This window comes from Myotis myotis, unplaced genomic scaffold, assembly GCF_014108235.1.
Source record: "Myotis myotis isolate mMyoMyo1 unplaced genomic scaffold, mMyoMyo1.p scaffold_m19_p_17, whole genome shotgun sequence".
Taxonomy (NCBI): Eukaryota; Metazoa; Chordata; class Mammalia; order Chiroptera; family Vespertilionidae; genus Myotis; species Myotis myotis.
The window spans coordinates 40071322-40086031 of NW_023416321.1; the positions used below are offsets into that span (position 1 = coordinate 40071322).

At 52.7% G+C, this 14710-nt stretch overlaps 2 protein-coding genes across 6 annotated transcripts; both read right to left on the minus strand.

Annotated features, from left to right (window-relative positions):
* Positions 1–136: 136 nt before the first annotated feature.
* On the minus strand, positions 137–5498 carry PLSCR3 (phospholipid scramblase 3). Of its 5 annotated transcripts, none has more exons than XM_036341409.1 (8): positions 5400–5498; positions 5012–5186; positions 4502–4826; positions 4366–4408; positions 4048–4268; positions 3683–3844; positions 1053–1214; positions 137–887 (listed from the first exon to the last, which is right to left on the minus strand). In XM_036341409.1, exons 3-8 carry the CDS (start codon positions 4769–4771, stop codon positions 606–608), a joined length of 1140 nt encoding a protein of 379 aa, XP_036197302.1. In that variant the 5' UTR covers positions 4772–4826; positions 5012–5186; positions 5400–5498; the 3' UTR covers positions 137–605. The 5 variants fall into 5 exon arrangements, with proteins under 5 accessions (XP_036197302.1, XP_036197300.1, XP_036197301.1 ...); XM_036341407.1 differs by having other exon boundaries at positions 4502–4749; positions 5400–5481; XM_036341408.1 differs by having other exon boundaries at positions 4502–4749; positions 5012–5095; positions 5400–5478.
* A 7531-nt stretch (positions 5499–13029) lies between these two features.
* TMEM256 (transmembrane protein 256) lies at positions 13030–14638 on the minus strand. The gene is made up of 4 exons (XM_036341955.1): positions 14482–14638; positions 14166–14197; positions 13844–13924; positions 13030–13749 (listed from the first exon to the last, which is right to left on the minus strand). Exons 1-4 carry the CDS (start codon positions 14564–14566, stop codon positions 13606–13608), a joined length of 342 nt encoding a protein of 113 aa, XP_036197848.1. The 5' UTR covers positions 14567–14638; the 3' UTR covers positions 13030–13605.
* Between the last annotated feature and the right edge of the window lie 72 nt (positions 14639–14710).

Genomic DNA, 14710 nt, shown 5'->3' on the forward strand with positions numbered 1-14710 from the left:
CTTGATCCTGGCAGCATGGATTACGAGACGAGACGAGACGGGCCAGCCCCACCCGGCCCAGCTGCCATATTTCCCTTTGTTTCTCCCCATACCAACTCTTTCTTCTGCCCTCTCCCATGACATAGATCTTCCAATGTCCAAAACGTTACAAAGTTTATATGAATATAACATACAAAGATGCAGCCTCCTTTATAGGAACAGGGAAGGAAGGGGTGGTTGGTTAAGGCACACGGAGCTGCAGCAAGCACCAGCTGTGGGGAGGGCCCAGGGGGAGAGGACGTTGGCACTGGGCCGAGGCCCTAGAGCCGTTGCTGGGGAAGTAGGGATCCCCTCTGAGTGCCACGTTCTGAGGCTGAACTAATTGGTCAAGCTGAGGCAGAGGTGGGTGGCATATCAGCCATCTTTGGTGCGGTTTACCCTTCCCCACCCCAGCTCTGTTGTAAAACCCCAGGGCTCTGGATTCCCAAGGCCCCATCCAGAGCAGAGCAGAGCAGAGGCCCTGGAAGGGGGTGAGAGGAAGTGAGTAGGGCAAGTCTGAAAGCCGATACGCCTGTGTGCTGAGGGATGGCCGGAGACAGCGGTGAGAGGTAGCAGGGGAAGGGCTCTCATACATACCCTTCTGTGGGGGCCACAGGTGAAGGAGGCCAGGGGAGTAGGGTAGGGATGGGGCACCATGGCCCCAGCCTCTTAGGCATCCCTGTCTGTCCGCTGCAGTAAACATGGAGGAAAGGGGCTGCCTCTGAAGAGGGGCCGGGCCAGGCCAGGTGACCATCTTGAGTTCTGGCTGAGGTGATGGTCCTCACCCTGAGATGCCGTCTAACTGGTGATGGCAGAGGGCCCAGTGCCTCCTCGCTTCTCGAAGAACATGTAGTCCTGAGGGGAGGGGACTGTCAACAGGAGATGCGGCTGGGCCGGCCTGGCTCAGCGGTCACCACCCAGGTCTAGAACTGCAACACCCCCCCCCCCCATAAAGTCTGTTCCTAACGCTTTCCTAGCAGGAGGCCAGGAAGTGCAAGCCTCCAGTGGGAGCAAAGGCGGGGCAGCCAACTCACAATGAGGAACGTGGCTCCCAGCAGCACGGCCTTCACTCTCACATCCAGATCCAGCGGGAACTGCAGGCCAAAGTCGTCCGCGTCTGTGAGGGCTTCCTGGAGCAGCCCGCCCCACTGCTTGCTGATGCGGCCCACACTGCGGGACTCATCGGGGGTCTTCACCTGTCAGGAGGGAGAGAGGCAAGAAGAAAAGACCCAACTAGGGTGGATGCAACTGCTCTCGCCTGTCTTCAGTCCTACTCCCGCAGGCACCTGTATGAACTGTGCGGCTCTACGCTTAATGAATCCTCACAGCCTTGGGTTTCCATGTGACTTCTGGGGAAACCGAGTCACCATAAGTCACACTGGAAATACACAGCAAAAATCAGGATTCAGACTTGGCTGTGTTTCTCTCGAAGGACCATACGTGTCAATGGAACATCAGTGGTGAGAGAAGCGGAAGCATAACAGAGTCCAGTCTCCGTAGTGTATGTATGGCTGGTTGTTAGGTTTGTTTTTATTACCAAAGTCCCTGCCACCCACATTTAGCACAGTTTGTGCCCTACACCAGTGGTTGGCAAACCACAGCTCTCCAGCCACATGTGGCTCTTTGGCCCCTTGAGTGTGGCTCTTCCACAAAATACCACATGCGGGCATGCACGTACAGTGCGATTGAAACTTCGTGGCCCATGCGCAGAAGTCGGTTTTCGGAAACCGTACTTGTATAAGAAACAAGTATACAAGACGAGTGTGGATGGGAGAGTTGGAAGGGGTCGACCTCAGCGAACGTACCTCAATCAGATTGAGGACGTTTTTAGCAAAGGCCAGCTTAGGAGTACCCTAATTAAGTTAATAACAATGTACCTACCTATATGGTTTAAGTTAAAAAAATTGGCTCTCAAAAGAAATTTCAATCGTTGTACTGTTGATATTTGGCTCTGTTGACTAATGAGTTTGCCGACCACTGCCCTACACCAAGAAGCTTGACCAAGAGGGCAAGGGAGGCTGCTAAAATTCTGACTGCACCCTGTCAGCCAACCAGGCGCCTAGAAGACTGTGTCTGCCCCAAGGGCTGCCTTTCCTTTGCAAAGTAGGGAGGGCCCTGTCCAGCACTGCAGCCTCAGCTAGAGAGGGCAGCCTCTGAGGACCATGCTTTCCACTAGACCCTCTGAGCCCAGCGGCAATAGGTCCTGCTGATGTAGATGGTAATTCACAGCGACTCCCTGGTCCTTTTCCTGTGCTCATTCTCCAGTGACTAGAACTATCACGATTTCCTATGTCCTTCCCATCCCCTTCCCTCACTGGCCTACCCCTCTGGGGCACTTCCTGATGATCAGTCCCACACTGGGCAGGTTCTCTCACAGCCAACTGTGTGGTCCCAAGAGTACAGCCCCAAACATGGACCATTCATAATTATGTAAGAGGGAGACTGGCCCTACGAGAACCCCACAGTCTACACATTCCCACCCAGAAGTGACCAAGTTATGTTGTTCCCAACCAGTTCCTATCATGGAATCTTCCCTCAGCTGCTAAGGTGACTCAATTTTTAAAAGTAACCTTAGGGAGGACACCTCATCAGATGGCTTGGAAAGTCTACTGGATTATAACCTACTGTTTCTTCCTTATCTGCACAGGTAATTATCCCTTAAAGAATTCAAGGATCTGGCCCTGGCCAGTGTGGCTCAGTTGGTTGGGTATTGTCCCCTGCACTGAAAGGTTGCTGGTTGGGGCACATGCCCAGGTTGTGGACTCAGTCCCTGTAAGAATGTTCAGGAGGCAGTGGATTGATGTTTTGCGCTTACATCAATGTTTCTTTTTCACTCTCTCTCCCTCCCTCTCTCTAAAAATCAATTATAAAACTTAAAAAAAAGTCAAGGGCCCTGACTGGTCTGGCTCAGTGGATAGAGCATCGGCCTGCGGACTGAAGGGTCCCAGGTTCGATTCCAGTCAAGGGCATGTACCTTGGTTGTGGGCACGTCCCCAGTGGGGGGTGTGCAGGAGGCAGCTGGTCGATGTTTCTCTCTCATTGATGTTTCTAGCTCTCTATCCCTCTCCATTCCTCTCTGTAAAAAATCAATAAAATATATTAAAAAAAAAAAAAAAAAAAGTCAAGGGTCTGTAAAGTGCCTTTGTCTTCTACAAGCAAAGGTGCTTCCCCAGCCTCATGCTGAAACTGCCACCACTTGGATTCTCCAGGGTCCAGGTGGTGACAGGAATGCATGGTAAGAAGGGTCTCACCCGAATTCCAGGCTGGAGAGGCCACTGGACTTCAAGATCGGCAAGGCAAGCCACAGGGGGTTAATAAGTTAAATTACTACTTGCTTCAGCGTCTGAGCTCACAAACTCAGGCACAACCGTCACATGGGTCCTTCTCCATTCTAAATCCAGCCTGGCCGTGGCTAGTTCTCCTTCTCAATATGGCTGTAGGGAACAATAAGCATTGGCCCTCAAGATGAAACCCACTTTTCATGCGTTTATAAGACCAGGGAGCCATCCTATTTCTACAGGGAGGAACACTGGAAGTGTGGCAGGAGTCACAGTGAGTTTGGATCCATGAGCTGTGTCTTGACTTTAGCGTTGGCCATCCTGCCTCCTGGAAGCTGCCATCTTGGTGTGTGAAGGTCCCAGGAACCGCCCCTTACTCTTGATACCTCAAAGTTGGTGTCGGAGCCACAGCCGCAGGTCCAGCAGGGCCCCACCACTCGCAGGATGGTGTGGCGGTCGGCGTCCTGAATGGAGAACTTGGGGAGGAAGGGATGCCAGGTCTGCAGCACATGGCCAATGGTGGTGCCTGGTGGCGACTGCACTTCCATCTGGAGAGGGAGGTAGACAGGGTCTCACCCCTCCAGCTCTATCACTGGTCTCCCCTCAAAGACCTCCCATCCCCTTTCGCAGACCTCCAGTCCCACCCGTCCACTCCCAGGCCTCATGCTGGTGATGCTCCATCACTGATCCTCCGCATGGCATGACCTCCTGTCCCCCTCCCACCTCTCCGGGACCCATCCCTCCCGCCCACCTCCTGGAGGCCACACGGGCAGCAGCTGCAGCCACAGTGGAGGGGGCGGAGCAGGCGCAGCACTTCTCGGTCCCCGGGGTCCACCAGACGGACACGAAGGGGCCGGCGGGCGCCGCAGCACAGACGGGCACAGCAGTTGCTTTCCTCGGCCGCCTGACCCAGGGGCTGCCCAGCCCCCGAGCGCAGTTCATACCGGTTACTTGTCTCCCAGCCTAGGCGCGCTGCCAAAGGGTGACACGGGGGCTCAGGCACCCGCGCCTGCCCAGGAGCCCACTCTCTGCCCGTCACCAGGCCCGACCTACTCGTCCTTCCACTCACTTTCCACGCGCCCAGCCCTCTGGTGAACCAGGATCTGGTCAATCTGGAAAGACAGCGGGGTCGCGCCCCGCTCAGCGCGCAGCCCCGAGCGCCGGGGCCCCGCCCTGGCGCTGCTCCCTCTCCATCTCCCACTCACCGGCACCAAGAATTCGAGGCCAGAAGGCACCCCGGGCAGCGGCAAGAGAGGGGCGGCTGGCCCGGCCGCAGGGCCCAGGGCACTGGGGCCGGGCGAGGGGAAGAGAGCGAAGCCGGGCGCGGGGACAGGCACGTGGGCGGGCACCGGCGCCGGTCCAGGCCCGGGATGCTGCACCTGCTCCGGGTACCCAGCGGTCACCGGGTAGGGAGGAGGGGGCGAAGGGGCGTAGCCTGCGGGGGGCAAGTATCCTGTAGGGGGGCAGGGGTCCATTAGAGAGACTTGCGACCTCCTCCTCTTGCCCCTTAGCCCTTGGGGGACCTCGAGGCTGCGGGGGAAACGTGGTGAGAAGAGACTGAAAAAGATGGGGTTGGGGAGCAGGGCGGCGGCTCCGGAGAGGAAGGGAGGGGCCCACCCAGCCAGTCCGAGCACATTCCGGGAGGGTGCGTCCGACACCCGGCTCCCAAGTGGGGGGGGAGGGATAACGGAGACCCTCGCCCTGGGCCCACCTACCTGCCATAGGGAAGGGATGAGGTCCGCGGGTTGTCGCTCTGCCGGAAGCTTGGTTCTAGAAGTGGAGCCAAGCTCGGGGACAGCCTGACAGACACAGACAGACACAAAGACGCACAGGCAAACGCGGAGAGGCGGCTGCGCCCGGCGCCCGCCCAGGGTCTCTCGGGCGGCGCCTCTGACTCGGGGAGAAACCGAAAGTGTCAGCGGGCGGGGCAGAGCACCTGGGACCCTGGATTCCCTCCGGGGTTTGCAGAACCGCCCCCTCCCTTTGTTCCCCCATTCTCCGCGGAGGCGGCTGTTGGCAGACGGCAGGACGGATGGACCCGCGATCAGACCGATGGCCCGACCTCGAGGGAGCTTTCCTGACCCCTCTGCGTCCCCCGCTCACCTGAAGCCCCTAAAACAGTCGGGGTGCCCAGCGCTCCGAGGCTCCCGCGAGCTCGTGGAGGCGGGCCCGGGGTCTGGCCCCGCCCCTCAGCGCCTGGGCCCCGCCCTCCCGGCCCGGGAGCCGCGCCTGCGCAGGAAGGACGCCGGCTCCCCTGCCCGGCTGCGGACCCGGGACCGCGGGCTCCTCCGCGTGGTGGGCGTCCTGCCTCTTCCGTTTCCCTGCAGCAGGCCGGAGAGGAAGTCCTCTCGGGGAGGCAGCCGACGGCGTCCTACCCGGCAACCCCGCCGGGTGTGCGCACGGAGAGCTCGGCGCCCTCCGCAGAGGCGAGGGCAGCTGGCACCGCTCGGGACCCAGGCCCCTCCTCCCAGGGTGGTTCGGGCCTCGCTGACCTGACGCAGCGGGACACCCTTCACACTGTCACCCCGTGGCCTCTAGGACTAGCTCCCGGCCCCCTTCCTGCCTCCCTGCAGCTCACCTCGCTGTCTCTTATTCCTGACGCAGCAGTGACCCACACGGATGCCTTGCGATGACAGTACTTCCTAAAGTCGTGCCCAGCCACGCGGGTGACAGGCTGCCAACCAGTTCACCAGTGAGTGTGCGGGAGGTTAAGTTCAGGGAGACCGGATGAGGCAGTGCAGTCAGCAGGAAAGGCTTCCCGCATAAAGTCCCTTCTTTTGGGTCCTGAGCAGAGGCCCGAGGTGTGAGGGATCCTATGCCTTGGGGCCCATAGGCGGAGGGAGTGGCCAGGGAAGCGTTTAGAGAGGGAGGCCCGCCCGAGTGCACAAAGGGCCCCTGGGAGCTGGGCCTTGGCCCCAAGGGCAGCAGGGAACCTACTGAAAGATTCTGACCAAATTTAATTAAGAAAAAGTTACCGTCAAAATTTTGTTTTAGAAAAACCATTAAGACTGTAATGTGGGGACCTAACCGGTTTGGCTCAGTGGATAGAGTCGGCCTGTGAACTCAAGGGTCCCAGGTTCATTCCCGTCAAGGACATGTACCTTGGTTGCAGGCACATCCCCAGTGTGTGTGTGGGGGGGGGGGGGGGGGGGTGCAGGAGGCAGCTGATCGATGTTTCTCTCATCGATGTTTCTAGCTCTCTATCCCTCTCCCTTCCTCTCTGTAAAAAATCAATAATATATATATATATATATTTTTAAAAAACTGTAATGTGGGAAACAATGGGGCACCCAGGCTGGGGGAGAGAATGGCTGTGGGAGTGCAGAGTGGACAATACAGAACTTGTCGGGAGGATGAGATGTGGGGGTGAAGAGTCCAGGACAACCTCAGGTGCCTCTGTTGACCAGGCAGATGAAGGAGAAACTCACCAATATGAATATGGGAGTTGATTTGGGGGGCTCCTTTGCCGGTATGTCCATGTTCTTCTGGACGTTCATCTGCTCCCACAGCTTCAGGTATCATCTTCTTCAGACAAGGGCTTGACTGCCCTCCACCAAAATACATAGACATACAGAAATTCAGGTATTCAACAAAGATTTAGTGAGCACCTACTGTATGTCAGATAGCATTTAAGGTGATAGGAATATTTACCAGTTAAAAACAGTTAACAAAACAATTAACTAATATTCCTGATCCCCTGGAGTTCACATTCTAGTGAAGAAGAGACAGATAATGTAAATAAATCCATCAGAAGTGACAAGTGCGATGAAGAAAAATAGAGCAGAATAAGGAGAATAGAGAGTGGTGGGCAGGGGTTGCAATTTAAATTTTTAAAAATAGTTTTTATTGATTTCAGAGAGGAAATGAGAGGGAGAGATAGAAACATCAATAATGAGAGAGAATCATTGTTAGGCTGTCTTCTGCACCCTCCCCACCCCCACTAGGGATTGAACCCGCAACCCGGGCATGTACCCTGACCTGGAATAGAACAGGTGACCTCCTGCTTCATGAATCAACACTCGACCACTGAGCAACACCAGCTGGGCATGGGGTTGCAATTTTAAAGAGAGCAGACTAGGAAGGCATCACCACGAGGGTGACCATTGAGCAAATACCTAAAGGAGGTCAAGGATTGAGCCATGCAGACTTCTAAGTGAAGAGTGCTTCACGAATAGGCCACAGGGCAAGGGTCTTGAGGCAGAATGTGCCTTAATTGTTCAATGAACAAAAAGAAGGCTAGTGTAGCTGGGATAGAGTGAATGAGGGAGGAACAGAATGGATGAGAGGGAGGTAAGAGGCAGAATCACATATGGCCTGTAGGCGATTGGGTTATACTCTGAGTGACATGGGAAGTGTTGGAGGGTTTGGACAGAGACCAGACATGAGCCTCACATACTGAAATAATGGTCCTCAACTCTGGCCCCAAGTTAGAATCAGTTGGGGTGCTTTAAAAATACCTCTGCCTGGGCCCCACTTCATATCAACTAAATTAGAATAGTTTGTGTGAGGTGCAGACACAAGAACTATTTTTGTTGTTGTTAATCCTCACCCGAGGATATTTTTCCGTTGATTTTATTTTTTATTTTAGAGAGAGTGCAAGGGAGGGAGGGAGGAAGAGAGAGAAACATCAATTCGAGAGAGACACATGGTTGCCTCCTGAATGCACTCCATCTGAGCCCAGGATCGAAGCTACAACCCAGGTACTTGCCTTGACTGGAATTGAGCCTTTGGTGCATGGGCCAATGTTCTAACCACTGAGCACCATGGGCCAGAGCCATAAGAACTTTTTTTTTTTTAAACATTTTTATTGATTTCAGAGAGGAAGGGAGAGAGATAGATAGAAACATCAATAATGAGAGAGAATCACTGATCGGCTGCCTCCTGCACGCCACTTATTGGGGATCGAGCCCAAAACTTAGGCATGTGTCCTTGACTGGAATCGAACCTGGGACCCTTCAGTCCACAAGCCAACGCTCTATCCATTGAGCCAAACCAGCTAGGCCGTAAGAACTTTTTGAGAATTCTTCAGCAGGCTTTAATATGTAGCAAAGGCTGAGGACTACTGTGTTAGAAGGATCTCTCTCTCTCTCTCTCTCTCTCTCCTTTGTCCACAGTAGGCTGTCGATAATCAAGGACAGAAGGAAGTTCTTGCATAAAACTAGGTGAGATTTTTTTTAAAATGTTTTTATTGATTTTAAATATTTTTAATATATATTTTTTATTGATTTCAGAGAGGAAAGGAGGAGAGTTAGAAACATCAGTGATGAGAGAATCATTGATCAGCTGCCTCCTGCACACCCCCTACTGGGGATCGAGCCCACAACCCCAGCATGTGCCCTTGACCGGAATCAAACCCGGGAATCTTCAGTCCGCAAGCCGATGCTCTATCCACTGAGCCAAACTGGCTAGAGCTGTTTTTATTGATTTTAGAGAGGAAGGGAGAGGGAGAAATAGGAACATTGATCAGCTGCCTCCTGCATGCCCCCTACTGGGGATGGAGCTGGCAACCTGGGCATGTGCCCTGACAGGGAATCAAACTGGCAACCTCTTGGTACATGGGTCAAAGCTCAACCACTGAGCACACCAGCCAGGCAAACTAGGGGAGATTTAATGAGGGCATGGGCCAGGGGCCAGAGGGTAGCAGTGGGAAATGGTCAGATTCCAGTTATGTATTCAAGCCAACAGGATTGACGATGGCTTGGACAGAGGATGTGAGGAAAAGGGAAGTCAAAGCTGACTCGAGCTTGGCCCAGGAGGCTGTTCAGTGTGAGCTCCGCACTTCCTCTGTATTTCCTGCCTTTTCCTGCTGCCCACTCCATCCTGAGCTCCAGGCGCCCTGTTCGCCTCTCGCTGTTACCAGGGCGACCTTGTCCCTCTTTTCTGGTGAACTGTGCGTGCTGAAACCCAGCCGGTGGCTGGAAGTCTCACCAGCCTCCAAAGGTGGAGCCAGCCCACCTGTTCCTACTTGTAACACTGAGCTCATCGTATCAAATCGTGTTTTAAAGGGTCTGTCCTCACTGTTTCTTGGTATGTACATGAAGGCAAGAATTTAGCTCTGGGAACTGAACAGAAGAGAGTCTGAATCACAGCTTACCCAGGTCCTAGCTGTACGATACAGAACAAGTTCCTGTACCTCTCTTAGTTTCACTTCCCACCAACTCTCAGGACTGTTGAGATACAACGTATAGTAACAATAAGGACAAAGGACCAAGCAGGCCTCATTTATATTGCTTCCCCAAGAGCCCGCCTACTGGCAGGACAAAGCTCGGGTATTAGGGATCACATTACATGGAGGGTGGCCATTCCAGAAACCAACCGAGTTCTCCTCCCCCTGGAAGTTCCCAGGCATTGCCTGAGATGAGGATAGAAATGCATCCAGAGCACTAAACGGGGAGGTAGAAGCCTGAGGATCCAGTGCTGGCTCTGCCACTGGCATTAGAGGTCACGCTGGGGCCTATTTTACTCATCTTTCAGTGACGAATTATTGTGATGCTCGAATACACCTCAAATCATGTCTCCTCCCTGGATATAAATGCTTCGGTGGCTTCCCACTGTCCTCACTGAACTGTCCAACCTCTCAGCACAGTCGCTCTACCATTTGACCAGTGCTATCCGCATCTTTCACTGCTGACCCTCTCACGATCTTCAAGCCAGTCACCAGGAATTGCTTCAGGTCTCAAGTGCTCTGGGCTCCCTCTTGCTTCAGGGCGGCCTTGAAAGCTGTTGCCTGGTCTGGAACACACACCTTTCGCTCATCACCCAACTCCTTCAAGGCTCCACTGAGCACTCAGCTACACTGCAGCTGCCACAGGAGGCGGGAGTTCAGGAGGAACTAGGGTGGGAGACAGGAATCCTGGATCTAAAATTATGCAGATTAAAGGTGCAGGGCTGAATGAGGTTGTCTAAGCATCCTTAATTAGAGAAACGGTCTGCACTTTTTCGAATGCACACCTTCAGAAAAATTAGGTATGCACCTCCAATATACTCTACAGATAGGCACTTTATAAAACATACACAAAGATAGAAATTTTAAAAAATGAAATTATATTGAGAGCCCCCCCCCCCGCAAAAAAAAAAAAGAAATTAAAATATGTATGCATAGTAGTTCTAATTTTTTTTCATTGAAATTTGGAAACCATTGATTTAAACTGCAAAGGGGAGAAGCTGACAAGTAGCCACAGAGATAGGAAAAACCAGACAGTGGTGTCACAGAAGCAACATGATGTGTTTCAAGGACAGTATGACCAGCTGTGTCAAATGCTGCAGAGAGGCTGAGAAAAATGAGATCGAAAATCATCCATTAGATCTGGCAACAAGGAGGTCATAGTGAGTTATGGGATCCTTCCAAGAGTATTTATGGGGAAGACATGGGATGGAAGCCTGACCAGAGTGGGTTGCAGAGTAAATTTGAGTCTGGACTTTCCTGCTGAGCTCAGATGCCTCCCTGAGCTCCTCAACTACCTGCGTGGTGCCTCCAGTTGGACATCCCTTGGACATTTTGGAAGCAACATGTCCAAACTGACCTTCAGACTTGCCTCCCCTTAATTTGCAACCTCCTTCAGTTTTTCTCATCGGAGTAATAGCACCTCCACCAAGTCAGGCATATAAGCCAGAAATCTCCCTCTCATTCATCCCTTATGCGCAATCCATCAGCAAGTCCTATCAGCATTATCTTAAATGTATATTGAATTGGATCCTTTTCACCCTAAGCCAAGCCCTCACCTCACACCTGGACCTCTTCAGTGGCTTCCTGACCGGTCTCCCTGTGGCCATCCTCTGATTAGTTCTCCAGATCTTGTAAACATCACAGATTCTAACTCTCTCGCTTTAAAAGCCTTTCAATGATTTATGGTTCACTACAAGGAAATTCTGAGTGTCTGCCTGCCACATGTCGTGTTTTCCAACTCACCCAATTTTCTCTGGCCTCAGAGACGTTGTACTGCTTCTTCTGGACCTGTTTTGCCAGTTATTCTTTCTGCCTAAAATACACTTCCTTCCAGCGTTGTGCATGGTTACCTCAGCCTGCAAGGCCTTCCCATCTGAAAGGACATAACTTCCCTTACCCCACTCTCCCACGGCCTCCCTGGTCTTTTCCTTCAAGCACAGCGCAACTCACAATGATAAATTTGTTTAAGGTCCATTTCCACTACTAAATGGAAGACTCCATGAGGGAAAGTTGGCATCTGTCTTGTTCACAGTTGAATTTCCTTATGTGTCTGACACCTGATCAATACTTGATGAGCACTGGCTTAATAAATACTGCCCCCTAAATATCTGCCAGTTCGCCACATGCTGTGGGTGCTACTCCAGCCTGCCTTGCCACCTTTTCCCATTCCTTTTTTCAGACACGTGGCCCACAGGGAAGAGTCCTTTAGTCCCATCCTCCTCTGCTCCCTACCTCTGTCTTTGTTTACTGTTTCCTTCAGACAGCAGAGTTCTTTCAAGGATCATCTCAAGCACTATGAAGCATTTTCCTTTTTATTTTTATTAATCCTCACCCAAGGATATTTTCCCCATTGATTTTTAGTGAGTGGAAGAGACACACATTGATTGGTTGCCTCCCACAGGCACCCCCGATCAGGGCTGGGGATCAAGCCTGTAACTGAGATACATGCCCTTGGCCAGAATTGAACCCAGGACCCTTCAGTCCACCGGCTGATGCTATATCCACTGAGCCAAATTGGCTAGGGCTTGTGAAGCATTTTCTAACCCCTAATACATAATGTTCTGTCCCTTCTTTGAATCCCAAAGTATAGTGTAAGTACAGTTGTCCCCCTGTATCCAAGGGGGATACGTCCTAAGACCGCCAGTGTGTGACTGAAACCAGACAGTGCCGAACCCTATACACCAGTGGTTCTCAGCCTTCCTGATGCCGCGACCCTTTCATACAGTTCCTCATGTTGTGGTGACCCCCAATTTCATTGTTACAAATTGAACATAATGAAAGCATAGTGATTAATCACAAAAACAGTATGTAATTATATACATGTGTTTTCCGATGGTCTTAGGCGACCCCTGTGAAAGGGTCGTTCGACCCCCAGGTTGAGAACCGCTGCTATACAGTTTCTTCCTGTATAGGCTCAATGCTGTCTGGCATGACAGGTTGCCATCTATATCAGAACATGCTTTCTGTTCATGTCTTCCACACACAAATTTAATGCCTTTTCCATCTTAACTAAGCACTTATCATGCACTGTGGCTGTAACTTTGGCAGTTTGAGCTGCAATAGCAAAATTAGCATGAATTTCTTCCACCTTCACAATTTCATAGATACGTGTCCTTACTATAGATCTTAGCAACCTAAGCACGGCTTTATTTCCTTAACATGTTAAGCGCCAAGCCTGTTGTCTTCCTTTCCATTTAGCCCGAGATATCTGATTTCACCGATATGCTGGCGGCACCAGTGACTGACGAGGTCCGGACGGAAAGTATAGTGTCAGTCACCCGGTGACTGACATGGCGCTTAACGTGTTAAGTCAAGCACTTTCACTTTTTCACTTAAAAGAAGCACTTCACAGCTTCTCTTTGGCACGCTGCATTGCCAGCATCACTACTTTGTGCTTTGGGGCCATTACTAAGCAATGTAAGGATTACGTGAACGTAAGCACAGCAAGTCCATTATAGTCGACCTGATAACTAAGATAGCTACTAAGTGACTGACCGGCTGGCAACTGGACAAAGGGAGGATTCACATCACAGTGAGACAGAGAGGGATGGCAGAGAACAACACACCTTCTAAAAAGTATAAATTGTTTATTTCTGGAATTTCCTCCTTTGTATTTCTGGGCCACAGGTGACCATGGGTAACGAAAACTGCGTAAAGCGAAATTGTGGAAAGTAAAGCCACAGATAAGGGGGGGACTACTGTAATGGCATTCCTCCTGTCCTGCCTGGCCTTACACCTGGCTTCCAGAGTAAATGAGTGCTCAATCACTTTGTGGACTGACAGGGCTGAAAACCACCACCCTACAGTAATCTTCAAATTCTAGTAGCCACGTGATGAGCTTATTAGAATACAGATCGCAGGCCTTGAGGACTTCCCTGAGAATCTGCATTACCTCAAGCATTATTTATCACTCTGAGTTTAAGAACCTCGTAACAGATTAACTTGAAGTGAACATTATCCTCAGACCCAAAGCTCACTGGTCCCGTCTTAAGAAAGGGAGGAAGTTCCGAGATTGACAATCCCTACCCTTCTTCCTCCAGGAGGTTAGATGAACAAAGACTCCATACTTCTTTGCCTTTCTCTTTTAATCCCCTCTCTGTGTCACCTCTCAAAAATGTACCCAGAAATTAAACACAAGGAAGCTCAAAGAGCCAAGGCAAGCCAGCCCAAGATTAGAAGGCTCCCTCCCACAGGGGCCAAAGTCTGGATGCTGGGGTCTCCACTCAGAGCCTGGTAGTAAAAGCTGGTGCAGAACAAGGTGGTTCCGGAGGCTAGGAGTAGCCCGGCCTGGAGGAGACAGAGGAGAAAACAAGGCGATAAGCAAAGGGCAGACTGCGGAGTGGGTGGGGCTGGGCCAGAGTCAGGGAGGGGGAAAGTTTACCCAGAGGGGCTTTCTGCAATGGGGCACCCCTAACAGGGCCAGGCTGTGTAGGAAGTGGTGTTTGTTGGCCTTGTCAAAGAGCTGTAAGAAGAAGAGAAAGAGTCATTGGGTGAGGGGGGGACTTCCTAAGCAACACAGGAGCCTGGATCCCCAGGGGCAAAAGGTCTGAGTCTCAGCTTGCCCCTCCCGCAGGCCCCCGACACCCCAGGCTTTCTGCCCTTGCAGCTGCAAAGCCCCGCATTCCGCCCCTCCCCGCAGGGGACCCCCGACTGTGTGCCCTCCTCGACCCGGAAATCGGGGAGCCCCAGCGCAGTTACTTCACCTCCTTCCCGTAGGCATCCGGAAACTGGGCGCCTGTGGAAAGGAGAGGCAGAAGTTATCAGCTCTGACGCCCCAAGTCCCGGGAGGACCCCGGTGGGCACCGGGGAGCAAGGGCACCCCCGGGAGGCTCCTCACTGGCGGAGACACGCATGGGCCGCCGCGGGAACCGGTGGACCGGGCGGAGGGGCTCTAAAGGGCTGCGGGCTTTGCAGGCTGGCTGGTGGCTGGCAGCCCTCGCGATTCCCACAGACTCCATCCCTGCACCAGACCCCCTACGTCGCCCCAAGCACACCCAGCTCCATCCCCAGGCCCCTGACCATGCGCCCCGTAGGAGGCCAAGCCCAGGGCCCCGGCTCCAGACAGGGCACCCAAGCGGCGGAAAGCAGCGCCAGGTCCGGCCATGGCAGTGGACGGTCACGAGCCTGGCGAACACCGCCCAGGCCACCCAAGAGGCCAGCCAATCCCGAGCTTCCATGCAAATAAGGTGCACAGGTGCCCAATCAGGGCCGTGTTTATTTCAGCGTCCAGGTCTTCACCCCGGTACTT